Genomic DNA, 22,663 nt, shown 5'->3' with positions numbered 1-22,663 from the left:
TGAAAATCTTAAGTTATATTTTTTGATCCAATGTTTCTTAGGAGTTTTTGGTGAACGCTGGCTGATACTCTTTGACCTGTAAAAGAACGTATCGTCGTCCTCATACTTACAAATTTGGGTATTTACCAGGGTATGCCTTACGTATGATGATAATCGTCTGAATATATGGTGTTAGCGGTGCCATGACATAGCCCTAAATGGCATAACCTCATATTTGCAAACGAAAATGCCATAAAATTCCAAATCAACCATGTAATTTTGCAAACCAAAAGAATTTGGAATGTGCAAGAGTAATGATTGCAAAGGATTTTTTGTTGCAAATTTTCACTTTATACATATATATAGTTAATTATTGTTTTATATTAAAAAGGGCGAAATTCCATTTCTGAATTTTCCTATTTTTAAGCTAAGTTTCCAGTTCAAGAAAAACTACAAAAACTTCTTTTCATTATTTGCCATTTTTGTTAATTTTCTTGGCGAAATATGGTAATATACGAGCATTTTTTTTTTTACTAAATGGACTAAAAATTTTTATAGAAAACTTTTTGCATTCTTAAGCGTGCTTATATGACATGCGATATGCGATATTATCAACTCGATTCAAATTTAGCTTTACTTAACAGTTTAAAATAACAAGTAATTGCCTCGTGATAATATGTATCGACTTTGCATTGATAATCACGAACCACCTAGAAGAGGATTAACCTGACCGGCCCAATCGATCTCAACTTATGATGTTACGTTTGTGCATGCGGCATATGAATTTTCGGCAGCCAGTTCGAAAACGCCCTATCTCAGAAAACTTTTCAAGAACGCCCTACTTCAGAATTTTATTGTAAGACCCCGCCCTATATCCTGATTTTATGACATAGATGTAAAATTATTACATACGAACGAAGCCACACATATTCATAAAATGTTAGTCAGGGTGCCAATCTCAACCACATGTCTGATGGATACCTTGAATATCGTCTATCATATGACATCTTTTTATTGAAAAGAAATAAGGTTGAGGAAACAGTTTCTTTGCAACTGGTGTACACTGAGCCAAAAGCACAACGGGTTTTCAACCAAGTTATGCCTTCATCTTTTCATGGCCAATAAGCCGATTGTAAGAAATGTGATTCAAGTTGATCATTTGAGAATAAATTCGTATGTATGGCAGTGGCTGAACGAGCAGAGGTGCTTCCTGTTATTATTTGGTTTTTCTAAATTACGAAAAAGCCTCTGCGAAGTGCAGAACCAAATCAGACGACGAAGAAATTTGATTCAAGCTGAAAATTTGAAGACACATTTATAAAGCGGCTGTAGCTGAGTGTGTAGAGATGCTTGCTCTTATTTGCTAATCCCGCCATAGGCAACATGTTAAAATGATAACAAAAATTTTTGTTTTGTATCTCCGAATTAAGAAAAAGCAATTGTGAAGTGCAGAACATAAACGTACTCAAACGAAAAATCGCCAACAAAAAGTTTGGTTAATGTAAAAAAAATTGTTATTAATATTACCAAATCATTGTTGAAAATATCGACCAAGGCATTGTTAATATTAACCAAAAGTCACGTTGATTCCTTTTCAAGTTTGAATTTGTTAATACTTATTAACCACTTTTTGGTTGATTTTTCTCTCAATGTACTATCAGAGAGGAGTTTAAGAAAATTTTTGCATCAAAATGAACTAAATGGGTATAGTCTTGATTTTTTTCTCAAAAATCCAGGCAGGGATGAAATAATTTGGGTCTGTAACCCAACCCTTGTAAGTAAAACCGTATAGAGAGTACGTTACGACTATTTTTTTTTTTTTAGCAGTAACGAAATGGTCGTCGAGATCCGTGGCTGTATGTATAAAAAGAAGAAGTGGCTCTTGTTCGTCAGAGCAACAGATGTATGTATATTAAATTGTTGTCAACAACAGATGGAAAAACCGCCAACACGCAGGGTCTGTTCAACTTAAGGTATCATCAAATTGGAGAGAAAGGCTATGACCTGGAGTACAACACCTGTAGGTGTGGTTGTAACTTAATATATGCATAGCATCTCTAGTGTAACTGCTCGGCGCAGGGTAGAGTCAGTATGAAGTTTCTTGGCCAGCGAAGTGATACTTATTTACTTAACCATACATATGAATGCATCACTTTCGAAGGCATACAAATCTACTTACCAAAAAATGCGATAATTTCAGGATAAACCGTCACTAGACACGAATAAAGGCGCGAGCTCAAAGTTGACGGCGAAAAAAGGCGCATACAAAAATTTCAGCATCAAAGACTCTTAACATACTTCGCCAAAGTTTTTTATAAGCATCTTTCAAAACAAAGTTGATATTTACATACACATATCACCCTAAATTAAGGCACCTTGGTAATGTAAAAAGCCGAACATCTGTTCCAAAGAATTCATGTTTACTGATTGTACTTTAATACTTACATATTTTATGAATGTCTGTCCAAGCATTGTAATTGGTAATGAAATTCAGCGCACGTCCCCTGTGCATGTATGCATGTATTTACATTAGGATGATCTTTTAAAAATATGAAAATATAAATTTTATATGGGACACTACTTACTTTGATCTAAGTATTAAAAAAAAATTATCAATTTCGAGGTGTCTAAATTTTCTTATATGTACAAATAATGAAAATTTAAAATTTTTTTTAAATATTTTTTTTTTATTTAAATCTGATAAGTTTGAAAATTAGAAAATTATTGATATAAGTTCATAATTAACCATGGTGGGTTCATCACGCAATATTTAAAATATTTGTTGACATTATCTCATGACAGTAGTTTATATTTTCGTGTAAATATACTATTTTATCAAAACCGCTTAGAAGATCATTTGTTTTGTGCGTCTCTCTAGTTTAGGGCTGCCATAATCCTGAACCCATCAACCAGGCCACTTATCATCCAAATCAAAAACGAAGATACAAGTAAATATAGTGCCAATATATTCCTTATATGTATACTTGCTTTTGTTCTGCTATTATAAGCCATGTAGTTTTGTGACTCAATCCGTAGAGCTGAATAATTCATGGTGATGAAACGCTCAAGTTCTGAATTTTTTTAATCATAAAAGAACCAATTTCTCGTGACGGTGACGTACCACCATTAGCAAATTTCCGCATATCCTACAACGCGCTTCATGATAAGTTTTAGCATTTGGTTTTAACATTTTGGTTATGCATATAACCTGAAGATGATTTAGGTAGACTATCCTAAGTAAAGCCATTCTAAAAGGCTTACCCAACAAGGACTGAAAAAAGTGCTTCCCTGCATACTTCCTAGAAAGGTGTTTCTTATTTACAATTTACGCGAATGTACTTAAGTAAATGTTTATATTACTTAGAATTACAAATAAGATTCAAAAGGCATTTTAAGTCTAAATAAAACTATTTGATGTGAACCTTAAATAAATTCCTTAAAGAATTATGATTTTTATGAATTAAGAAAACTCTAAAAGAACTTCTTCAAAAGGCGTCCTTCTGAAAGCTCTTTTTGAGTAGCGAAGGCAGAAGCGCTTCAATTTGTGCCACTCCATACAAAAAATGAGGGAGAAAGGAAAGAAAGGCCTTTTGGATGAGATGTTAGCTCCTGAAATTACCTTATTGGTAGTACTTACATATCTATGTATGACCCCTCAGCCGTGTACCTGTGATCAGAAACTTGGACTTTTTTGGCATTTGCCTGAAAAAAATTGAGATTTTAACCAAATAAACTAAACAGAGAGAAGTTAAACTCACCAAATATTCAACATGTTAGAAAAACGTTTCGTCATGAATTTGACAGAAAGCTTAACCTTTTTTTACATAGCACAATCTGTTAAAAATTAGAGAAAAGTCTGCATTGACCTTCATTAAAAAACCAGGATAATTTAAGTGTGAACCAGGACGCAATTTTTTTTTATATTTTCTGTGATGGCGAAATATGTGACATTTTTCAAATGTTATTAAACCTTGGTAGCGGCTCCTTTAAATTATTTTATTAGTTTGAAAATTTCGTTGATGTGTCTATTTTTTACACAGAACAAAATACAAAACTTGTAAATTTTAATTTTAAGGACTATCCTAATATACACACATACATATCAAAGTATACCTAAATATTAAATGCACATTTGATCGCAAAATTTTTACTGTTGATTTGAAATTTTCTAGCAAAAGTTGCACTAGGTTTTATTGACATTTTGTTCCCCTTTACAAAAATACTTTTAAATTAATTGGTATTTTCTCAGTTGGATTAAAAATAAAAATTAGATAAATGAAAGCGACAGCAGTAAGTTGCACATTGCTTGCATAAATTACTTCCAACGCGCCAAAGTTACAGGCGTACGCAAGTTCAACAACATTTTGTAGTAAACTACAAAATAAATATAATTAGAATGTAAATTCTTTTCTTTTCATTTTCTAACCACTTAAAAAAAAATAAGTGCAATAAATTTTAAATATCAATTCATCATTTCAGTAAATTTTATTTCACTTAAAAGATTCAGCAGAGGCTTGGATTATAAGTACTGGACGTGTGTTCGTTCGTATACAATAAATCGACTAGGTAGTAAATATATAATATGACATGTTCCGTTATCCAACAGGTGTATAATCTAACTAATTGAATTATATGACAACGGCTGTAAATTACTGGTGTAGACAGCAAAGAAATTACTAGGAGGTGTCCACAAACGAATATAAGAAAATAAGTATACTTACGTATGTATATATACTTATGTGTAAATAAATGGCCAATTAAATGAATGACGATGTGGAATTTGCACATACATATGTACATATATACCAATAAACATTTCTTAAATAATCTAATTAACCGATTTAAAACCTCAGTTTTTATTTTCATATTCATAAAAATCCGTGTTATACATATGTATAGCTACGTATAAGTAAAGCTGTAAAAGAAACATACGAAGAAAAAAAATGTCCTAAATGTAAATTCCTTAATACAAACACGGTTGGCGTTGGTTTAGGTTAAAGTGGCTGCTGGCATTACGAGAAGGCACAGTTAGGCATATTCTGAATTTCAATTAATAATAATGATAAAAATTATGTTTAGGTGGGACTACTAATACCAGGCGCCTACTGCTGTATTTGCAAAAATTTCCTTCATTAAATTAATGCACTTCTCAATTTCCATATAATAAAACTTTCTTAAGTTGTAACTTGATGGCGATTTAAGGATGCTTCCGTGGCCTTTCGCGGACTCTGAATGACTTACAGGCTAACCTAATATTCGCGGCTTGCATTTCATGAGTTAGCTTCATACGCACGCCGTTCAATTTCGGTTGGTCCCTTGGAAGTTGTATATGCATGAGAAATTTTTGACAGTAAAGGCCGATCCACATAGAACTTTCGCGTTGGCTTTGGCGTTGCCGTTGGTTTGACAGAACGAATGCTTGGGCCACTAAATTTACATACTAACGACAGATAAATTAATATTTCATATCAATAATTGCATTAAAAATGATATTTTAATTTTTGAATTTTATTTATTTGCAACAGCTGACGAGCGACGCACGCGAAAAGATGAGAGTTGGCCATCTTGTTGTTTGTGCTGGCGTGAGCGTTGTCGAATTTTGGCTATGTGGACGGCTGCATTTGAATTCATGTACTCATGGTCAGCTGTTGAAGCGACGCCAACGCCAACGCAACGCCAAAGTTCTATGTGGACGGGCCTTGAATTGGCGGCGTGCGTGAATATTAGGTTAGCTGTTACAATCATGCAGAGGTGGCCACAGTGCTTACCCACCTTCTGATTTTATAATACATATGGAGGGGCCTATAATTTTACAAATGCAAATGGAGTTTATGAAAAGCTTTTTCAAGGCAGAATTCGTCGATGTTTTTGCAAACCCGGCCATCGACCAATTGCAAAACCGCCTATCTTAACGGCACCCAAATTTTACAGGAGAGCAAAAAAATGGTTTTTATTTGAAGGCATTGCCTTGGTAGGGGGTATTTTCTCTAGCTAGTTTTTTACAAATCTGTTGTTTTAATTACGAGTTTTCTATTTTTATGCATACATTTCGATATCTGGAGTTCAGGGTTACCAAATCTCATTTTTGCCACAACAGCGATTTAGGCGGTTTCGCAACTGGTCGATGGGCGGTTTTGCAAAAACATCGACGAATTGGATTTTTGCCATTTCCAGCCGCGGGATGATCGCTGTTTTAAAAAAAATTGTGTGTGGATCCCACGTGCGGCTGAAATAAAAACTCTTCTGCACACTACCCGTATGGCTTACCATTTTATATAAGTACTTTTCTGCATAATATGAATAATTATCTTCATATTAATCCCATTCTCAATCTTAATTATAATCTTAATTCTTATCTTAATCTTAGTCCCCATCTTAATCTTAGTCCCCATCTTAATCTTCTTCTTAATCTTAATCATAATCCTTATCTCAGTCTTAATATTAATCTTAATCTTAATCCTAACCTTAATCTGAATCTTAGTCTTAATCTTAATTTTAATTTTGATCTTAATCTTAATCTAAGTCACAATTTTAATCTTATTCCTAATCACAATCTTTATCTTAATCTTAATTTTATTTTTATTCCTAACCTTAATCTTAATTATAATTTTAAACCTTAATCTTAATCTTAATCTTTATTCTAATAGCAATGCTCATCTTAATCTTAATTATAATGATAATCTTAATCTTCATGTGCATCTTCGTCTTAATCTTAATATAAATCTTAAGTATACTTATGTATAATCTTAATCTTAAATTTAATCTTACACCCCTATTCTGCAACTCTTTCGTATTCGGATTTTGCTACGAATCGTAGAAATAGTTTGCTGCAATCCGAATCGTATCTTCGAACTTTCGAAATTCGTAACAATGGCATGCCTAAAAAGGAACGAGTAAGTTTTTTTGCGTAATTTTGTACGAAAACAATTCTTTGTCGGAGGCGAGATAAAAAATGTAAAGCGATGTGTGTTTGCAGGAAATATTAGTGGTGTTCATTTAAAACGATAAATTTGCTTTTCGCATATACGTATATTTTTATTCACTGCATTATATAAACTAGTAAAAAAGAATCTTTGTTGCCCCTTATCGAGACACTTGGGTCCGGTTTAGTTATTTGAACAATGCTTCTCGGTTGTTGTGTCCAAACGCATAACCCGAATCCAAAAACTTTAACATCACGTGTAACCAAAGGATTAAAATTGTATTTAAAATAAACGTTTCGAATTTCCTACCACTAGCTTATTAATAAATTCGGTTTGCACCATTAGCGCACACAAGGTATGGGTTTTGGGGTTCAAACCCCCCTTAAAGCTAATAACCTCAAATACGAACTGTATCTTAAAGCTAAGAATCCAGCTCTCAAGAAAAATCACAAGACAAATTTTTTATTATTTCTGTTGAAAAAGAACTTCCCTTTCGCTGTAAATTTTCTTGAAGAAATAAAAATACGAGCATTTTTCTTGAGAGATGCAAACTGATTTAAGAAATTTTGGTAAAGGACTTAAGAAATTTCTTGTGCGTAATTTTATGTACATATATGAATTTTTCGCTTTTCTTGAGAGCTATTAAAAGTTTAAAAAGCACTATCTCCATCGAAAACCAGCAGCAAGATTCCCAGCATTCGCTACAGCTGATTTTGATCGCCAAAAATCTCCAAAAGAATAGCAGGAACGCCTAACAACACGCAACATTTAGTTACATGCCAGACTTGGCCGATTAGTTACACATTACAGCTATTACCTTTCGCTTCAGTATACTTTTAGGCCCACTGCTTTTCATTTAGAGAATTATTGCGACGAAAATTTAGCGTAGCGACCAGAAATCGAGGAAAATGATCATTACAACTCTTTTTTTAATTTTTTGTATTACTTTTGAAAGTTGAGCGCATCCTGTGTTTATAGAACTTTTTATTAAACAAGTAATTTTTAAGCAAAAAACACAATTAACTTCAATTCTCATATATAAATTTAGGAATACCGTTAATTTTTTCATGATCCAATGATCGGATCTAAACGAAATTACGGGACGACCCATGAGGTACCATCTTTCCGAAAAAAAGGAATTGAAATCGGTTCACGTGGTCCAAAGTTATGCGGTAGCATACATAAAAAAAGAAAAAATATTTTGACGAATTAATAACCTCCCTCTTTTTTGGAGTCTGTTTAAAATGTTTCAGTTCCTTGTTAATTTCATGTAATAAATTAACAATTTATTAAACTTTAAAAGGTTTATTTTTTTATTACATACTGTACATAAAGCTTGCACAAATGTATTTTAAAGAGCATATTATCTGAAGCAAATTTCAGAAGTATAAACCCCTCCCAAAATATATTCCTGGGTGCGCCCCTGGTTTGCACTATGCATTTTTTGCAAATTTTGACGTGGGTTCTGCGCAAAAATACTGTGGATGGCGTAGCCCTCTTCTCTACTAAGTAAGGGTTATAATCCCTAGGCGCGGCCGAAGCGCAACAGGTGGTGGTTCTAACAAAGTGCATGTTTTCAATGGCTTGGAAGAAGCTGTTATTGCATTAACTGGTTTGAGAACCAGTTCTTCAGGCATAGGAGTTCTGACTTGTGGTTCAACAATTCAACCATAAGCTGACATAGATGCGCCCATGGTTACTATGCCCGACAGCTCCGCATATCTTTGTGAAATCATTCACATATCGCGCTCTTACTCCGCTGCTACAATTGCAAATGCAATAGAATCCCTCGTTTCCTTCAAAATATGTAAAATCAACAATTTTTCTATAAATAAGCACTTTATGAGTGTTTTTTTTAATTCCTTTCCACTTTGTTTTCCTTCATTCAGCTATCTTCGAAAAACAACTGTTAGCTGGCAATGCTGCACATGTTTTCGCAAGGGTTGCAGCATGTGGATTTTTCGCTTTTCGTAGCGTAGCTACGAATTACGAATTACGAAAATTCGGGTTCTAGAATAAGGGGGTTAATCTCAATCGTAATCTAAATCCTAATACTAATTTCAATTTTCATCTTAATATTAACCTTAATCTTAATCTTAATTTTAATCTTGATCCTAAGCTTAACCATAATTTTAAGATTAATCTAAATCTTAAATTAACTTTTAATCTAAACGTCAATCCTAATATTAATCGTAATCTTCATCTTAATCCTAATCTTAAGCTTAGTTCCGATCTTAATCTTGATCTAAGCCTTAGTCTAGTAGTGCCCAACCACCCCCGCCGTCCTCCCTCTACCATTGTCGTTATTTTCTTTTCATTGCAATTTAAAATTTTTGTGCATCGACTGTGTCGCTTTTTCGTTACATCTTTGTTCTGCATTTACTCCCAACCGAACGCAAAGAAGTTTTACCTTAACCCTTTTTCTAATTTAGGTGTGCTTGGAGCAGGGGTCGAATCCACTGTGTTATTACACACCACTCAGTCACAAATACTTATTTACAAATTTAGGCGTTAAACAATTTCTCTCAGTACATGTAACTAGGTCTAATTAACATTTTCCCGCTGTGTGGCAGGGGGCGGTCCATAAGGCCTGCAAGGATGTCTTAGCAAATTATTCGAGTGCTAAATATTTGCATATAGAGCAGAGAATACTTTCTAGACCACAGCATGCTTACATTAAATAAGTAAAGATCAGTATATACCGTCCTACATAATGCTGCTACACGAATAGATGTGGCCATCGAAGATGATGAGTTCGGGTTGGGATTTTCCTGGAGCTAGTTGGCGCTTTTAGTATACGATGAGGAAACAGCCTACACTTTCAAACTGGATAAGTGGCATACTAAGTTGAAAAATTTCTACGTGCATGTGGGGGTATGCATGAGACCACTAAGCCGGTTAGTAGAGACACACCGCCAAAAGTCGCTTGCAGTCAACAAGATACTCTGGAAAAGGAAAGGAGCTCTTGATTAACCACCGCAGTTAGTACCACTGTTGCCGTTTTAGCCCTTTGGTGGCTAGATTTAGCTACCACATACTTTTTTTGGCCACATAAATTTAAAATTGCCCCTAGCCCTTTTTTTAGCCCTTTGGAGAATTTATTCATACTTGGCATGAAAAAGTTGTATATGCTTAATTTGATCTAACTTTTTTTCATTTATGTAAGAGATGAATTTTTAAACTAAGAAAGACTGATAGATATACATATAAGTATTGTATGTTCCTTACGTTTTTATACATACATACTGTAAAAGTGTTAGGGCTGTTAACTTATCTATTAACGATTTAACTATAGCTTAAAATAGATAAGTTTACGGCCCTTAATATGCTTAATTTGTTAAATGGCCCATCAAGACGATTGACCGTGTATGTTCTTGTGGTGTGATTGTACCAGCTGCTGGTGCGACTTCAAAAACTATTTGAAAATTTTATGATTGTACCAGCATGCTCTTGTCGTGAGTGGTGACATTAGCTCAATTTTCTAAGTAAAAAGTATTTTGGCGTAAATTTCTTGAACTATATGAGTCAAAGCCGTGTTTGTGGAAGATTAACTTCACGATATTGCAGTTGTGAATTAAAAAAAAAAAAACAATGTTTAACAAAATGCTAGAAAAATTATTAAATTTCGGCTCTAATCATTTCGATCTTTCCTCGACCTCATTTGTAAAGAAATAAATATTGTACCAGCATGCTGGTAAGTTATATGCTTCGAGCCTAATGGTACGATCACTTGATGGAGCCAGCAAGCTGGTGTCGTATATTTCCCATTTTATACAAAAAGGTTTTTGGTTGGATAAAATATTAGCTTTTTATCCAGAGTTCATTGTTTTTATATACCACTAGCTTACCCGGCGAACTTCGTCCCGCCCAAAAATAATTTTTTTATTGAAATATTTGGTCCAACGTTTTCGCCAGCAATTCACGTTCACGTTTGGTTTTGTGGTCGACAGAAGGCATATCCTCCATTACCGTCTTAAATAACCTGATGAAAGCGTTATACCGGGAAGAAGTCCTTGCAGCTCGATAGTGAATCGTTCTTGAATCTTTATAGTCTAGTTGGTGGCAATTTCCAAACTGGTGAGTATCATTGATCCATATCTGTTTAGTCAACGTAAAGCAAGGACCGCAGGGTCAAGGTGCAGGAATGGTATTTTCAGGGATTGAAGTCAGAAGTCCAAGCCTTAATTTAAGCCTAAGCGGAATTTTTCTTAATTGCGGTAGGTACTCAAACTTCACAAAATCAGTTTTTCCTGTTCAACAAATAACTATAAGTGACCATCAAGCAAAGGTGCAGGAATTTGCAGAGATAGTAGCCGAGATTTTCTTTCTTTAATCTAAGCCTAAGTGGGAGGTTCTACCACCCTTTGTTTCTTTGCTAGAGCTTCTCAAATATTGCAAAATCGCGATTCTTTGACACTGACCTTGTTTTTCTTAAAATCTGGAGCTGACCGAAACTTTATGCTTACGTCAAAAATAGCGTTAACATTAGCTGCATCAAATTTGTTACTATTTTTGTTGGCGTGTGTAATAACTATTGTTAAATAGCCAATACCCGCATGTTTGCGGCGCCTTCAAACACCTTTCGAACTGTAAAACAATGACTCAATTCTATTTTACGCATATCTATAATACGGGTATCGAATTTCAAGCAAATCATACCATAAATAAGATTTTTTGGAATAGATCGGTCCCTGGTGCAACTATCAGAAAAAGAGTATCTAATATTTTAACCCTGACAATAAGCTACCTACGTGTCAACTTTCAAGCAAATCGCACCATAAATACGATTTTTTCCAATAGATCGGTATCTGGTCCACCTATCAGAAAAAGTATCCTATATTTTAACCCAAATTTCAAGCAAAGCGGACCATAAATAATACTTTTTCGAATAGATCGGTCCCTGGCCCACTTAACGGGAAAAATGGATCCTATATGCTAATTTAGGCAAAAGGCTACCTACGTACCAAATGCATTTTTTAGCGTAGCTCGACCCCTGCCCCACGTATCGGAAAAATTAAAACTTTGTGCACTCCTTCTAAACAACTTTCCAAAAAAGCAGCAACCATTTGAATCGGTTATGAAACATATTTAGGAGAAAATTGTTCCCAATTGATTCATGTTCGCAATGAATATCACAATTACCCGAATTTTTCCAAGCTTCACAACGAATTTTCCACCTTAAAATTGTCCAAAATCATCAAATCATGCGATAAAATACAAAATTTCGTCGTAAAAAATTCAAATATTTTTTATGTAAAATACTTCCAGATAGTTGCTTCTCCAAACTCAAATGCAATTTAGTTAAAATATATTAAGCAACTATCATAAAATTAGTACTATTTTGGGATTTTTAACTTTTTGATATTTTCTTCCCCAACTTTGACTATCTCTGGTGAAAAAAAATGTACTGAGCTATAACTTTACATTACATAAAAAAATTGCTCATTTAATAAGGATTTCAGAAAGGTGCCACTCTTACTGTTTCGAATAGAAAAAAAAAGTTATAGCCGCTTTTGTGGCCAAAGGACTGAGACACGCTAGAATGTATTTAATAGATTTAAATTTAAGTTGCTCTTGTTACCGACCAATGACATGCTAAATAGTACAAAGGTACATTATTACATGCTCCTGACATTATTTTATGTTACTTACCTGAACTAGTGAAAGTGGATTTTATGAAATTGGACCCTTCGAACATTGTGTTATTAATACTATGACAAAGAACACGCAGTATGAATATGCGGATATTCACCTAATTTACAGTGAAGCTTGCTGTAATGCCAGAGCTGCTCAAAGACTTTATGCAGAGCGATACCCCAATCGTCGGCATCCGGGTCGTGAAGTATTCGCCCGGACCCATAGAGAAATATATGAAGGTAAGTGATTTTTACACCTTTCTTGTTTGCTTGCTTGTTAACTATCCTTTTTCACTTTTTTAAGGTCCATCGACTTCAGTGAGAATGATGGAAAGACGGACGGGAATACGAAAAACTACAGTTCACAAAGCTTTAAAAGACCATCGGTTTCATCCCTACCACATTCAGCGTGTTCAGGCTCTACAAGACAGAGATTACCTGTCGAGGGTTAGATTTTGCCGTGAAATGTTGCGAATGCATGAATCAGACCCCAACTTTTTTAATAAAATAATTTGGAGCGATGAACCCTCATGCAAACGTGATGGTTACTTTAATTTACATAACTTTCACATTTGGCAGATTGACAATCCTCACGAAATGAGAGAAGATTGTTCGCAGTACCGGTACAAAATAAATTTATGGTGCGGTATTTTTAATTGTCAGATATTGGGACCTGTCGAACTACCGCCAACGCTCAACTCTCACAGTTATTTAGAGTTCCTTCAGGAACGGCTTCCAACTCTTTTAGAAGATGTACCCTTAAACCTGCGGCGAAGACTATGGCAGCAAAATGACGAATGCCCTGCTCACTACGGGCGTGAAGTAAGAGCTCATTTAGATGAAACTTATCCTCGCCGATGGATTGGACGATACGGGCCAATCACGTAGCCCGCTCGATCGCCAGACCTGAATCCATTCGATTTTTTCTACTGGGACAAAATTTATTCAAAAATAATTAAAAACGAAGAGCATTTTCGGGAACAAATAAATGGAGCTGCTGCTGAGATAGCCCAATTGAGTTTAAGATCTCTAAAAGCGTCTTTTCTTAAAAGGTGCCGAGCTTGTATTAGAGTAGAAGGTCGCCAATTTGAGCATACTTTATCAATAAATGAATAAATTTTTCTTCAAACAACTCATGTATATTTTATTTCACGTGAACCCATCCTTCACAAAAATATTGATAGATATAGCCCTTGTTGTAGACTCTAGTCCGAGTTTCGGTAAGTAACATAAAATAATGTCAGGAGCAGGTAATAATGTACCTTTGTACTATTTAGCATGTCAATGGTCGGTAACAAGAGCAACTTAAATTTAAATCTATTAAATACATTCTAGCGTGTCTCAGTCCTTTACCCATAAAAGCGGCTACAACTTATTTTATTCTATTCGAAATAGTAACAGTGGCACCTTTCTGTAATCTTTATTAAATGAGCAATTTTTTTATGTAATGTAAAGTTATAGCTCAGTACAATTTTTTTCACCAGAGATAGTCAAATTTGGGGAAGAAAATATCAAAAAGTTAAAAATCCCAAAATAGTACTAATTTTATGATGGTTCCTTAATATATTTTAACTACATTGGATTTGAGTATGGAGAAGCAACTATCAGGAAGTATTTTACATAAAAAATTTACTAAGTATAGCCTGGTTTGTAGATGCAGTTAAAGAAAATGAATGCAAAGGCTGTAATGAGCGCACATGTATTCACTACCCTGTGTTTAGACCAATAGGTGTACGTAGTAGTATGTCTCAGTCATTAGTTAAGCAATCGATTATGTTACTAAGTATCGGTTACTAAGTATCGACAATACAATGTAAAATGTACATGATGATCACTAGAAATATATATACGTAGACGACAGGTGCTGTATAGACAGAACAAATAAAATATCACTATTTTATATATAATCTGTTGGACTACTAATAAAAGTAATATATAACTAAAATATAGTATCTACACTCATTACATGGTGTCAGATCTAAAGCCTTTGTTACATAATCTGATAAAATAAAGTAACAAAAAGAGAACCAAAATTAGCATCGGGGCGAACGAAAAAGAAAATGGCGACCAGACCTGAACGAGCGGTACCGGAGTTGCATTGCTCGAATTTAGCCAGCGAGTGGCAAGACTGGAAGCGGAACTTTCTTGTGTACTTGATCGCCAGTGGAAAATCGTCGGAAAAACAAGCTTCTAAAATTGCAAATTTTATTTGGTTGATTGGGTCGGGTGGCGCAAACATTTACAATGCACTATTCCCCAATAACGGAACGGAAGACTCGCTGCTAGGCACAGTCAGGAGTGGCGATGCCGTTATACAACTGTCACTTGATGAAGTTTTGCAGGCATTCGACAAACACTGCTTGCCTCAAAAGAATATTCCAATGGAAACTTATAAATTCAACTGCATTTTACAAAAAGAACACGAATCCTTTAGAGAGTTTGAAACTCAATTACGAATTCAAGTACGCCGATGCGAATTTCAATGCGAATGTGGAAAATCTTACGAAGAAAGAATGTTGCGGGACAAAATAATTGTCGGAGTGCATGACAAAAAATTGCAACTGAAATTATTAGATGGTAGAGACGAGCAATTGTCCAAGGTAATTGACATGTGCAAAACGTTCGAGGCAGCAAACGCAAACAAAAATATATTGGAATTACCAAAGCAAGCGTCAGTTAATGCCATTAATAAAAAGCCTAAGGCTGAGCAAAGTCCCATGGAATCAAATACACGATTTTGTTTCAACTGTGGTGGTTCATGGAAGGTGGGGCACGTGGAGGAGTGTAAGGCGAAGGAAGTTGTGTGTCACAATTGCGGTAAAAAGGGTCACTTTAAACGTATGTGTCGCAAGAGCAAGAAACAGCTGGATCAAAAGCAGGAGAAGGACAACGGGAAGAAAGCGGTGTCAGACATTCATTGGGCTGACTTACAAGGTTTGGGTAATTATGAAAAAAAACTATAAAATAAGTAGCTTATATGAATTCAAAACTTTTAGAGTAAACTCAATCGCAACTGAGCAATCGCGGTGGACTAAAGAGTACTTGGTAGAAAACGAAGTCGTCAAATTTAAGTTGGATACCGGAGCTGAAATTAATTGCATTCCCTATAAGATTATTAAAATGTTAAATAAAAAATTGGATTACCACGGAAATGATCTTAGCTTATTCGATTATAATAACAACAGGATACAAAATTTTGGTATCATAAAGTTAAAGTTATCGGAACTGAATACAGGGAAGGCACGGGTTGCCGATTTTGTTGTAGTTGAAGATAAGTGTGAACCAATACTTGGATTAAAAACGTGTACGCAGTTTGGGTTAGTTAAACGGATAGACATGGGAAGTGTTTCATGTACGAGTTCAAAGGAACTGTTCATGGAGCAACACAAAGAAATTTTTCACGGACTTGGTAAATTCCCCGGAACTTTTTCGATCACTTTAAAAGAAAACTCAAAACCAGTATTGCATTATAGGAAACGAATACCAAAATCATTAACGGATAGACTTAAAGCGGAGTTAGACACGATGACAGACGAAGGGATTATTTCGCCTGTTAATTACGCAACAGACTGGGTCAATAACTTACAAATAATTGAGAAGCCAAACGGGAAACTAAGAATATGTCTAGACCCAAAGCCTCTTAATGAGTGTATTAAAAGGGAACACTTTTTAATACCCACAATCGACGACTTGACTGCAGGATTAGCTAAAAAATCAATATTTTCTGTGCTTGATTTGAGCAGTGGATTTTGGCATATGGAGCTAGACAAACCAAGTTCCGAACTCACTACATTTATGACACCCTTCGGCAGGTATAAATTTAACCGGGTACCCTTTGGTCTTAATTGTGCACCGGAAATGTTTCAAAGAAAAATGGTTGAAATTTTTGGAGACATTCAGGGCGTAATTGCGTATTTTGATGACATAGTTATTTGTGCAGAGAGTGAACAGGAACACGACAAATTAATGAGTGTAGTTATGAGTAGGGCTCGGGCGAATAATATCAAATTCAATCCTACAAAGATGCAATATCGACAAAGGGAAGTAAAGTTCATGGGACATGTTTTATCATTCGGGAAAATTAGAGCGGATAGAAAACACCGGGAAGCGGTCGTGAATATGAAAAAGCCAACATGCAAGGCAGACGTTTTGAGATTCTTAGGTTTTCTCAAATACCTGGCCAGATATATTCCAAACTTGTCACGACATACGGCTCATTTACGCGACTTGACTCGAAATGATGTAGACTTCAACTGGACGAGAGACCATGAAATGGAATTTAACAATTTAGTAGGAATCGTAACTTCAGAGCCAGTGTTAGCTATTTTCAACCCAAAAATACCTATCGTTGTTCAAACGGATGCATCAAAGGATGGATTGGGCTGTGTAATCCTTCAAAATGGTCAGCCGATAGCATTCGCGTCAAGAACTCTTAGTAAGAGTGAACAAAAGTGGGCACAAATCGAAAAAGAGCTCCTGGCAATAGTGTTTGCTTGTGAAAGATTTCACTTCTTCCTGTACGGACACAATTTTACTGTGGAAAGCGATCACAAGCCATTAGAAACTTTAGTTAAACGCCCTATAGATGATGTAACAGTGCGACTTCAACGTATGTTTATGTTCCTTTTAAAATATCCACAAATGAAGGTTGTCTACAAGCCAGGTAAAGAAATACTTGTAGCAGACTGTCTATCAAGGGCACAACTTCCAGAAGTCACGGAAATGGAAGGATTATCGGGAGTTATACACGCAATCACAAAAGCAGTGTGTATGACGAAGGACAACTTAGACTTATATCGGGCAACATTAAAAAATAGCGCAGAGTTCTCGCGGATATGTGGATACATAGAAAACGGCTGGCCGAAGTTCCATCAGTTGGACGATCTAAGTCAGCAGTTTTATAAATTCAAGTCTGAGTTGCATTTTGAAAACGGACTACTATTTTTGAATCATAGACTCGTTATACCCCCAGAAATAAGAAGTAAGATAGCACAGTATCTTCATTCTCCCCATCTATGCATCGAAAAAACCCTTGCTCGTGCTAGAAGGTTGTACTACTGGCCGGGAATGGCAAGGGAGATAAAAGAGTTAGTTATGCGTTATAAAATATGTGAAAAATTCAAAAGGGAAAATCAAAAGGAACCATTACTGCAAGAAGAACCGCCACAGTACCCATTCCACATTGTAGGTGTGGATTTATTCGAATATGCAGGTTATGATTACATTACACTCTTCGATGCATATTCTAACTATTTAGCGTCAGTAAAAATAAGTAAGAAAACATCTAGCAACATCATCGACGTGTTCTGTCAGCTTTTTGACCTAATCGGGTACCTGACCATTATCAAGTGTGACAACTCTCCGTTTGGGTCAGCAGAATTTCAAAGGTTTGCAAACGAGTTCAATATTCAGTTCAGATTTTCGAGCCCAAGGTATCCACAGAGTAATGGATTAGCCGAAAAAGGGGTGGCGATAGCTAAAAACATCCTTAAACGAAGCCTTATATCTAATACTGTAGACAACTTTGCATATCGGCTATTAGAATATAACACTACACCGTTATCTGGCATGCAGGTAACTCCCTCCGAGTAGTCTTCGGCAGGCTAGTAAAAACTAAGCTGCCAATTACAAACTCTCTTCTAATGAGAAACAATCTGAGTGAAGTCGAAGTTTCAAATAAGATAGCTAAAAAGAGGGATACGCAAAAGTATTATTATGATCGAAACGCTAAGACATTACCCGTATTAAATCCAGGAGATAACATAATTTTTAAGAAAAGTAGTAAAGAATGGCATAACGGAACAATAGTTGCGAAAGTTAATGAAAGATCATACCTCGTAAGAGATAATTTCAATAATCATTTTAGGCGTAATCGGCGGTTTATTGCGAATGCCAAAAATGAAGATTTTAATGCAAGTGAAGTATTAGCAGAAGAAGTAACAGAAAATAGTAACAAAAACCAAGTACTCGGTTCACCAGAAAAGCCAGTAATAGTGATGAGGGAAGAAATGCCGGTCGAAAACAAAACACCTAGTAATAAAGAGAATTGTAATAATTGTAATGTGGATGAACCGCGGGGCGCTGAAATGCCGAATGCGAGCAGTGGTTCAGAAGCAAACACGAGTGAGCATGTAACAACGAGAAGCGGGAGGGTCGTGAAACCACCAGTGCGACTGGAATATACTTGAAAAAAAAAAAAAAAAAAAAAAAAAAAAGCGTGTAATGAGCGCACATGTATTCACTACCCTGTGTTTAGACCATTAGGTGTACGTAGTAGTATATCTCAGTCATTAGTTAAGCAATCGATTATGTTACTAAGTATCGGTTACTAAGTATCGACAATACAATGTAAAATGTACATGATGATCACTAGAAATATATATACGTAGACGACAGGTGCTGTATAGACAGAACAAATAAAATATCACTATTTTATATATAATCTGTTGGACTACTAATAAAAGTAATATATAACTAAAATATAGTATCTACACTCATTACAAAGGCACGATTTTTTTTTAATTAAAAAAAAATGTAAATATTTCATAAACGGTGACACTTTTACCTGAAAATTTTGTGTTTATCAAAGAGCTCACCCCCCCACCTACCTTCCCCTAAAGTTTGGCAGGTACACCTTGTATATAGATTACTTATTGAAAATGTTTGCGTGTATACTTATATATGGATATGTAAGTAAAAAATTTTAGCTACCATTTTTAGCCACAACGACTTTTTTTAGCTCTTTTTTAGCTCTTTTTTAAAGGAATTTGGCTACCAGTAAAAATTATTCGCGGCAACACTGGTTAGTACGAAGTATTTGTCCATTTTTAACTCACACATGACATACATGTATCTTTGGACAAACAAAGTATGGCCTAGCACGAACGTAGACTAAATACACCTAGAACTCTTTACTACGAAATATAAGATTTCAAACTGGTCTATACCTTGGATGAGGTACCTCGAAAATAGTGTTTGGTAATAAAGTTTGCCATACCCTGGTGCCTAGCGCCTGTCCTCTCCTGTTGGATCTTCACAGCAATTGTAAGGTCCATATTATGCCATGGGATACTGGCTGGTAGACATAAATGAAAAATTAAACTCTTTACAAAAGAGTAGAAAGTTTATATAGATTATCTATATATGATTAACGTAACTGCTCGCAGTACTTTGTAAAACTACGGCCAGGTTTAATGCCACATGAAAATTTCTCTGCTAGCCTTATGATAGCAGCAGTATAATTAGCGTTAACAACTTACGGACGAACAAATCACGCCTGGACCGACAATGGACAATACCCAGTGTATTTTTCCGTGAAAATTTTTGCATATAAAAATGTGTCACTCGGTGGCGTCGTAGATTTCTAATTCTGCCACAACGTGAAAACGCCAATTTCACAATTTAGGGTAAGCTCGGCGAAAAATGCATTCAAATAGGTGAATGCGATTTTTTAACTATCTTAGATATATGTATGGAGTTCATTTGTGTATATGCGTAAAAGCACATACATACATACATACATATGTAGCTCATTATAAATTGAATATCACTACAAATTAAAATTCTAGTCTTCTAAAGCAGTCGGTATGTCCACAAGCACTTCATTCCAGTTACAAATGTTTAAACAATAAGCCATTGTTTGAATTGTTATTCGAGTAGAATGTATCATAGTTTACGCTTTAGAAATTTGCACAGTAGCATTTGATATGAATAAAGGAAATATCAAAAAAAAAAACAATAAGCTTCGGAGAAAAGACACCTTTAACAAATTGCAAAATAGGTAAAAAGTGCAAACATATCGCCGGGTTTCTGGAAGAACATAATAGCTCGAAAAATTTTGAAATGTGAGAAATAGGGCTTAGAAGAAATGATGATTACTAAAAATTAAGACAATTTGTGTAAAAACATCAAGACGCACACGAAAAATTGGAGGAAATGCTCGACCAAACACTTGGAAAAGTGTAATATCTTATTTCCATAAAAGGCTTAACTGCAATATGGCGGACACTTTTTGTATTGGATCCGCCATTTTGAATTTTCGAAAACTGACATCAAATTCGTAATCGGTGACTCCCAAAACCCCTGAGTAACGATTTTCAAGCGAATCCGATGAATTTTACAAAAATGTGTCCGCCATATTGGATCCGCCATTTTGAATTTTGAAAAAATAATATCATATTCGTAATTAGCGACCCCGAAAACCCCCGAGTAACAAGTTTCAAGCGAATCCGATGAATTTTTCCAAAAGGTGTCCGTCATATTGGTTTTCTGGGGTTATATCAAAACCCTGATGTGATGGGGTTAAACGGACCTCGGATTCGGATTCAGCGACCCCAAAAACATAAAGTACACATAGTGAGACCTTTGGGTCAGAACACAAATTTTTTTTTGTGTGGCTGTGTAATAGATTGGCGCTTACACATATGTTCGTGTTTGGCCGAGCTTCTCCTCCGACTTGTGGCGTGCGCCTTGATGTTGTCACACAAAGCGGAGGGACCTACAGTTTTACGCCGACTCCGAACGGCGATTGTATTTTTATGAGAAGCTGTTTTTCCTAGCAGAAATACACTCGGAGGTTTGCCATTGCCTGCCGAGGGACGACCACTGTTAAGAAAAAACATTTTTTTCTACATTTTTTTGCGATGTTGCACCACTGATTACAAATCTTCATTCAGGTTTTAAAAATCCTATTTTTCAAAATTGATTGAATTCGTTCGAAACTTGTTTCTCGGGGGTTTTTGGGGTCGCTAGTTATGAATCTGACCATGGATTTTTAAAATTCATAATTGGGGATCCAATATGGCGGGCAAATTAAAAAAAAAAAAATTTATTCGCTCGAAACTTTTTACTCGGAGGTTCTTGGGGTTGTTGTCGCGATATTGGATAAACCATTCTGAAAAGTTAAAATAATTGTATGGGTGTCGCAAAAACGCACAAAAAGAGTATATTTTACCTTTAAGCCAACACTTCACAGAACTAGATTTTATGATTTGTGAGTCGGAACTAAGCGGAATTATTTAGTTTTTTCTATTTACATATTAAAATAAAATAATTTCAGGTCGAACTTTGCACGTTGAACTAACAGAGCTACACAAATTCATTTATAAAATTCTAGAAATAATGAAACAAGTTTTAATTACCATTAATAACTTCTCTTCAGGAAAAAAAGTTACAATAGACGTCCCGTTACACTTTTAATTGCTAATCGAAATCGCAGAAAAAAACGATTCTCTGCTACAGCTAACTGCCAAACTTATAAGCTTAATATTCTTATATGTATTAGTGAAAGAGATCAAAAAACAAAAATGAAATTGAATTAAGAAGTTAGTTAGCCATGACATTTTGACGCTATTCGCATGACTTTGATTTTTACATTTTGTCCCGCTAGTTTAGTGAATCCGACCAGTGTGCGTCGCCAACGCGTTTGGTTTGAATCAAATTGTGGAAATAAATTCCCAATTATCGCGAACACGTTTCCACTACACACACTGTGTAAAAACTATATTCTTTTGGTTGGCAATAACAAAATATTCAAGCATTGCTTGATTTGGTTAATTTTAAGCATTAATATGTACATACATACATATGTTTGGGCATAAATAAAAGGCAATATTTCAGGCCAGACATTAAAAGGTGTTAAAATCTCTAAAATATTTGCACATTATTGTCGGCGCTTTCAGAATTCTAAATTTTGTTGTAAATTTTTGCCACTGATTAATTTTCATAGACAGCAGTCAAACAAACCATTTTTGCGTTGTACTTACAAATTTGAAAGTTTATTTATAGAAAAGAAAATAATGTACTTACGCATTTAAATACGAAAATATATATGTATGCCCGCATATAGATATGCACATGGACAGACAAATCTGTACGGGACATTCCCTGTCAACCGGATGCGATGAAAAATTTAGGTAAGCAAAAAGTTTAAAAAAGCCGTATTCTTAAGATTAGACATTGCATTTTCGAAAATAATGTTGTGGCTTTAAAACGTTGAATGGAAACCGCTGTATGGGGGGCTAAAATTCCTTAGTTTTTCGCACTTGGTAAGCGCCGCACAGTGCTCGCTTTGGCAGTGTCGATGGACAAAATCGTAAATCTCTCGATAGGAAGAAGATACAAATA

The 22,663-nt window shown here is 35.2% G+C and overlaps 2 protein-coding genes across 3 annotated transcripts in view; one reads left to right on the top strand and one right to left on the bottom strand.

The window, feature by feature from the left end:
• Positions 1-22,663, bottom strand: part of LOC118746556 — a 194,724-nt gene that overhangs the window by 40,093 nt on the left and 131,968 nt on the right. The gene's annotated exons all lie outside the window — the stretch shown is intronic.
• On the top strand, positions 15,006-16,519 carry LOC118746166. Of its 2 annotated transcripts, none has more exons than XM_036479968.1 (2): positions 15,006-15,472; positions 15,535-16,519. In XM_036479968.1, the coding sequence occupies exons 1-2, from the start codon at positions 15,052-15,054 to the stop codon at positions 15,537-15,539; spliced, it is 426 nt and encodes a 141-aa protein (XP_036335861.1). In that variant the 5' UTR covers positions 15,006-15,051; the 3' UTR covers positions 15,540-16,519. The 2 variants fall into 2 exon arrangements, with proteins under 2 accessions (XP_036335861.1, XP_036335860.1); XM_036479967.1 differs by having other exon boundaries at positions 15,006-15,478.

This window comes from Rhagoletis pomonella, unplaced genomic scaffold, assembly GCF_013731165.1.
Source record: "Rhagoletis pomonella isolate Grant_MI unplaced genomic scaffold, Rhpom_1.0 Rhpom_scaffold_00010, whole genome shotgun sequence".
Lineage (NCBI taxonomy): Eukaryota > Metazoa > Arthropoda > Insecta > Diptera > Tephritidae > Rhagoletis > Rhagoletis pomonella.
Note: the sequence above shows the minus strand (reverse complement) of the source record. Positions and strands in the feature narration are given on the sequence as shown.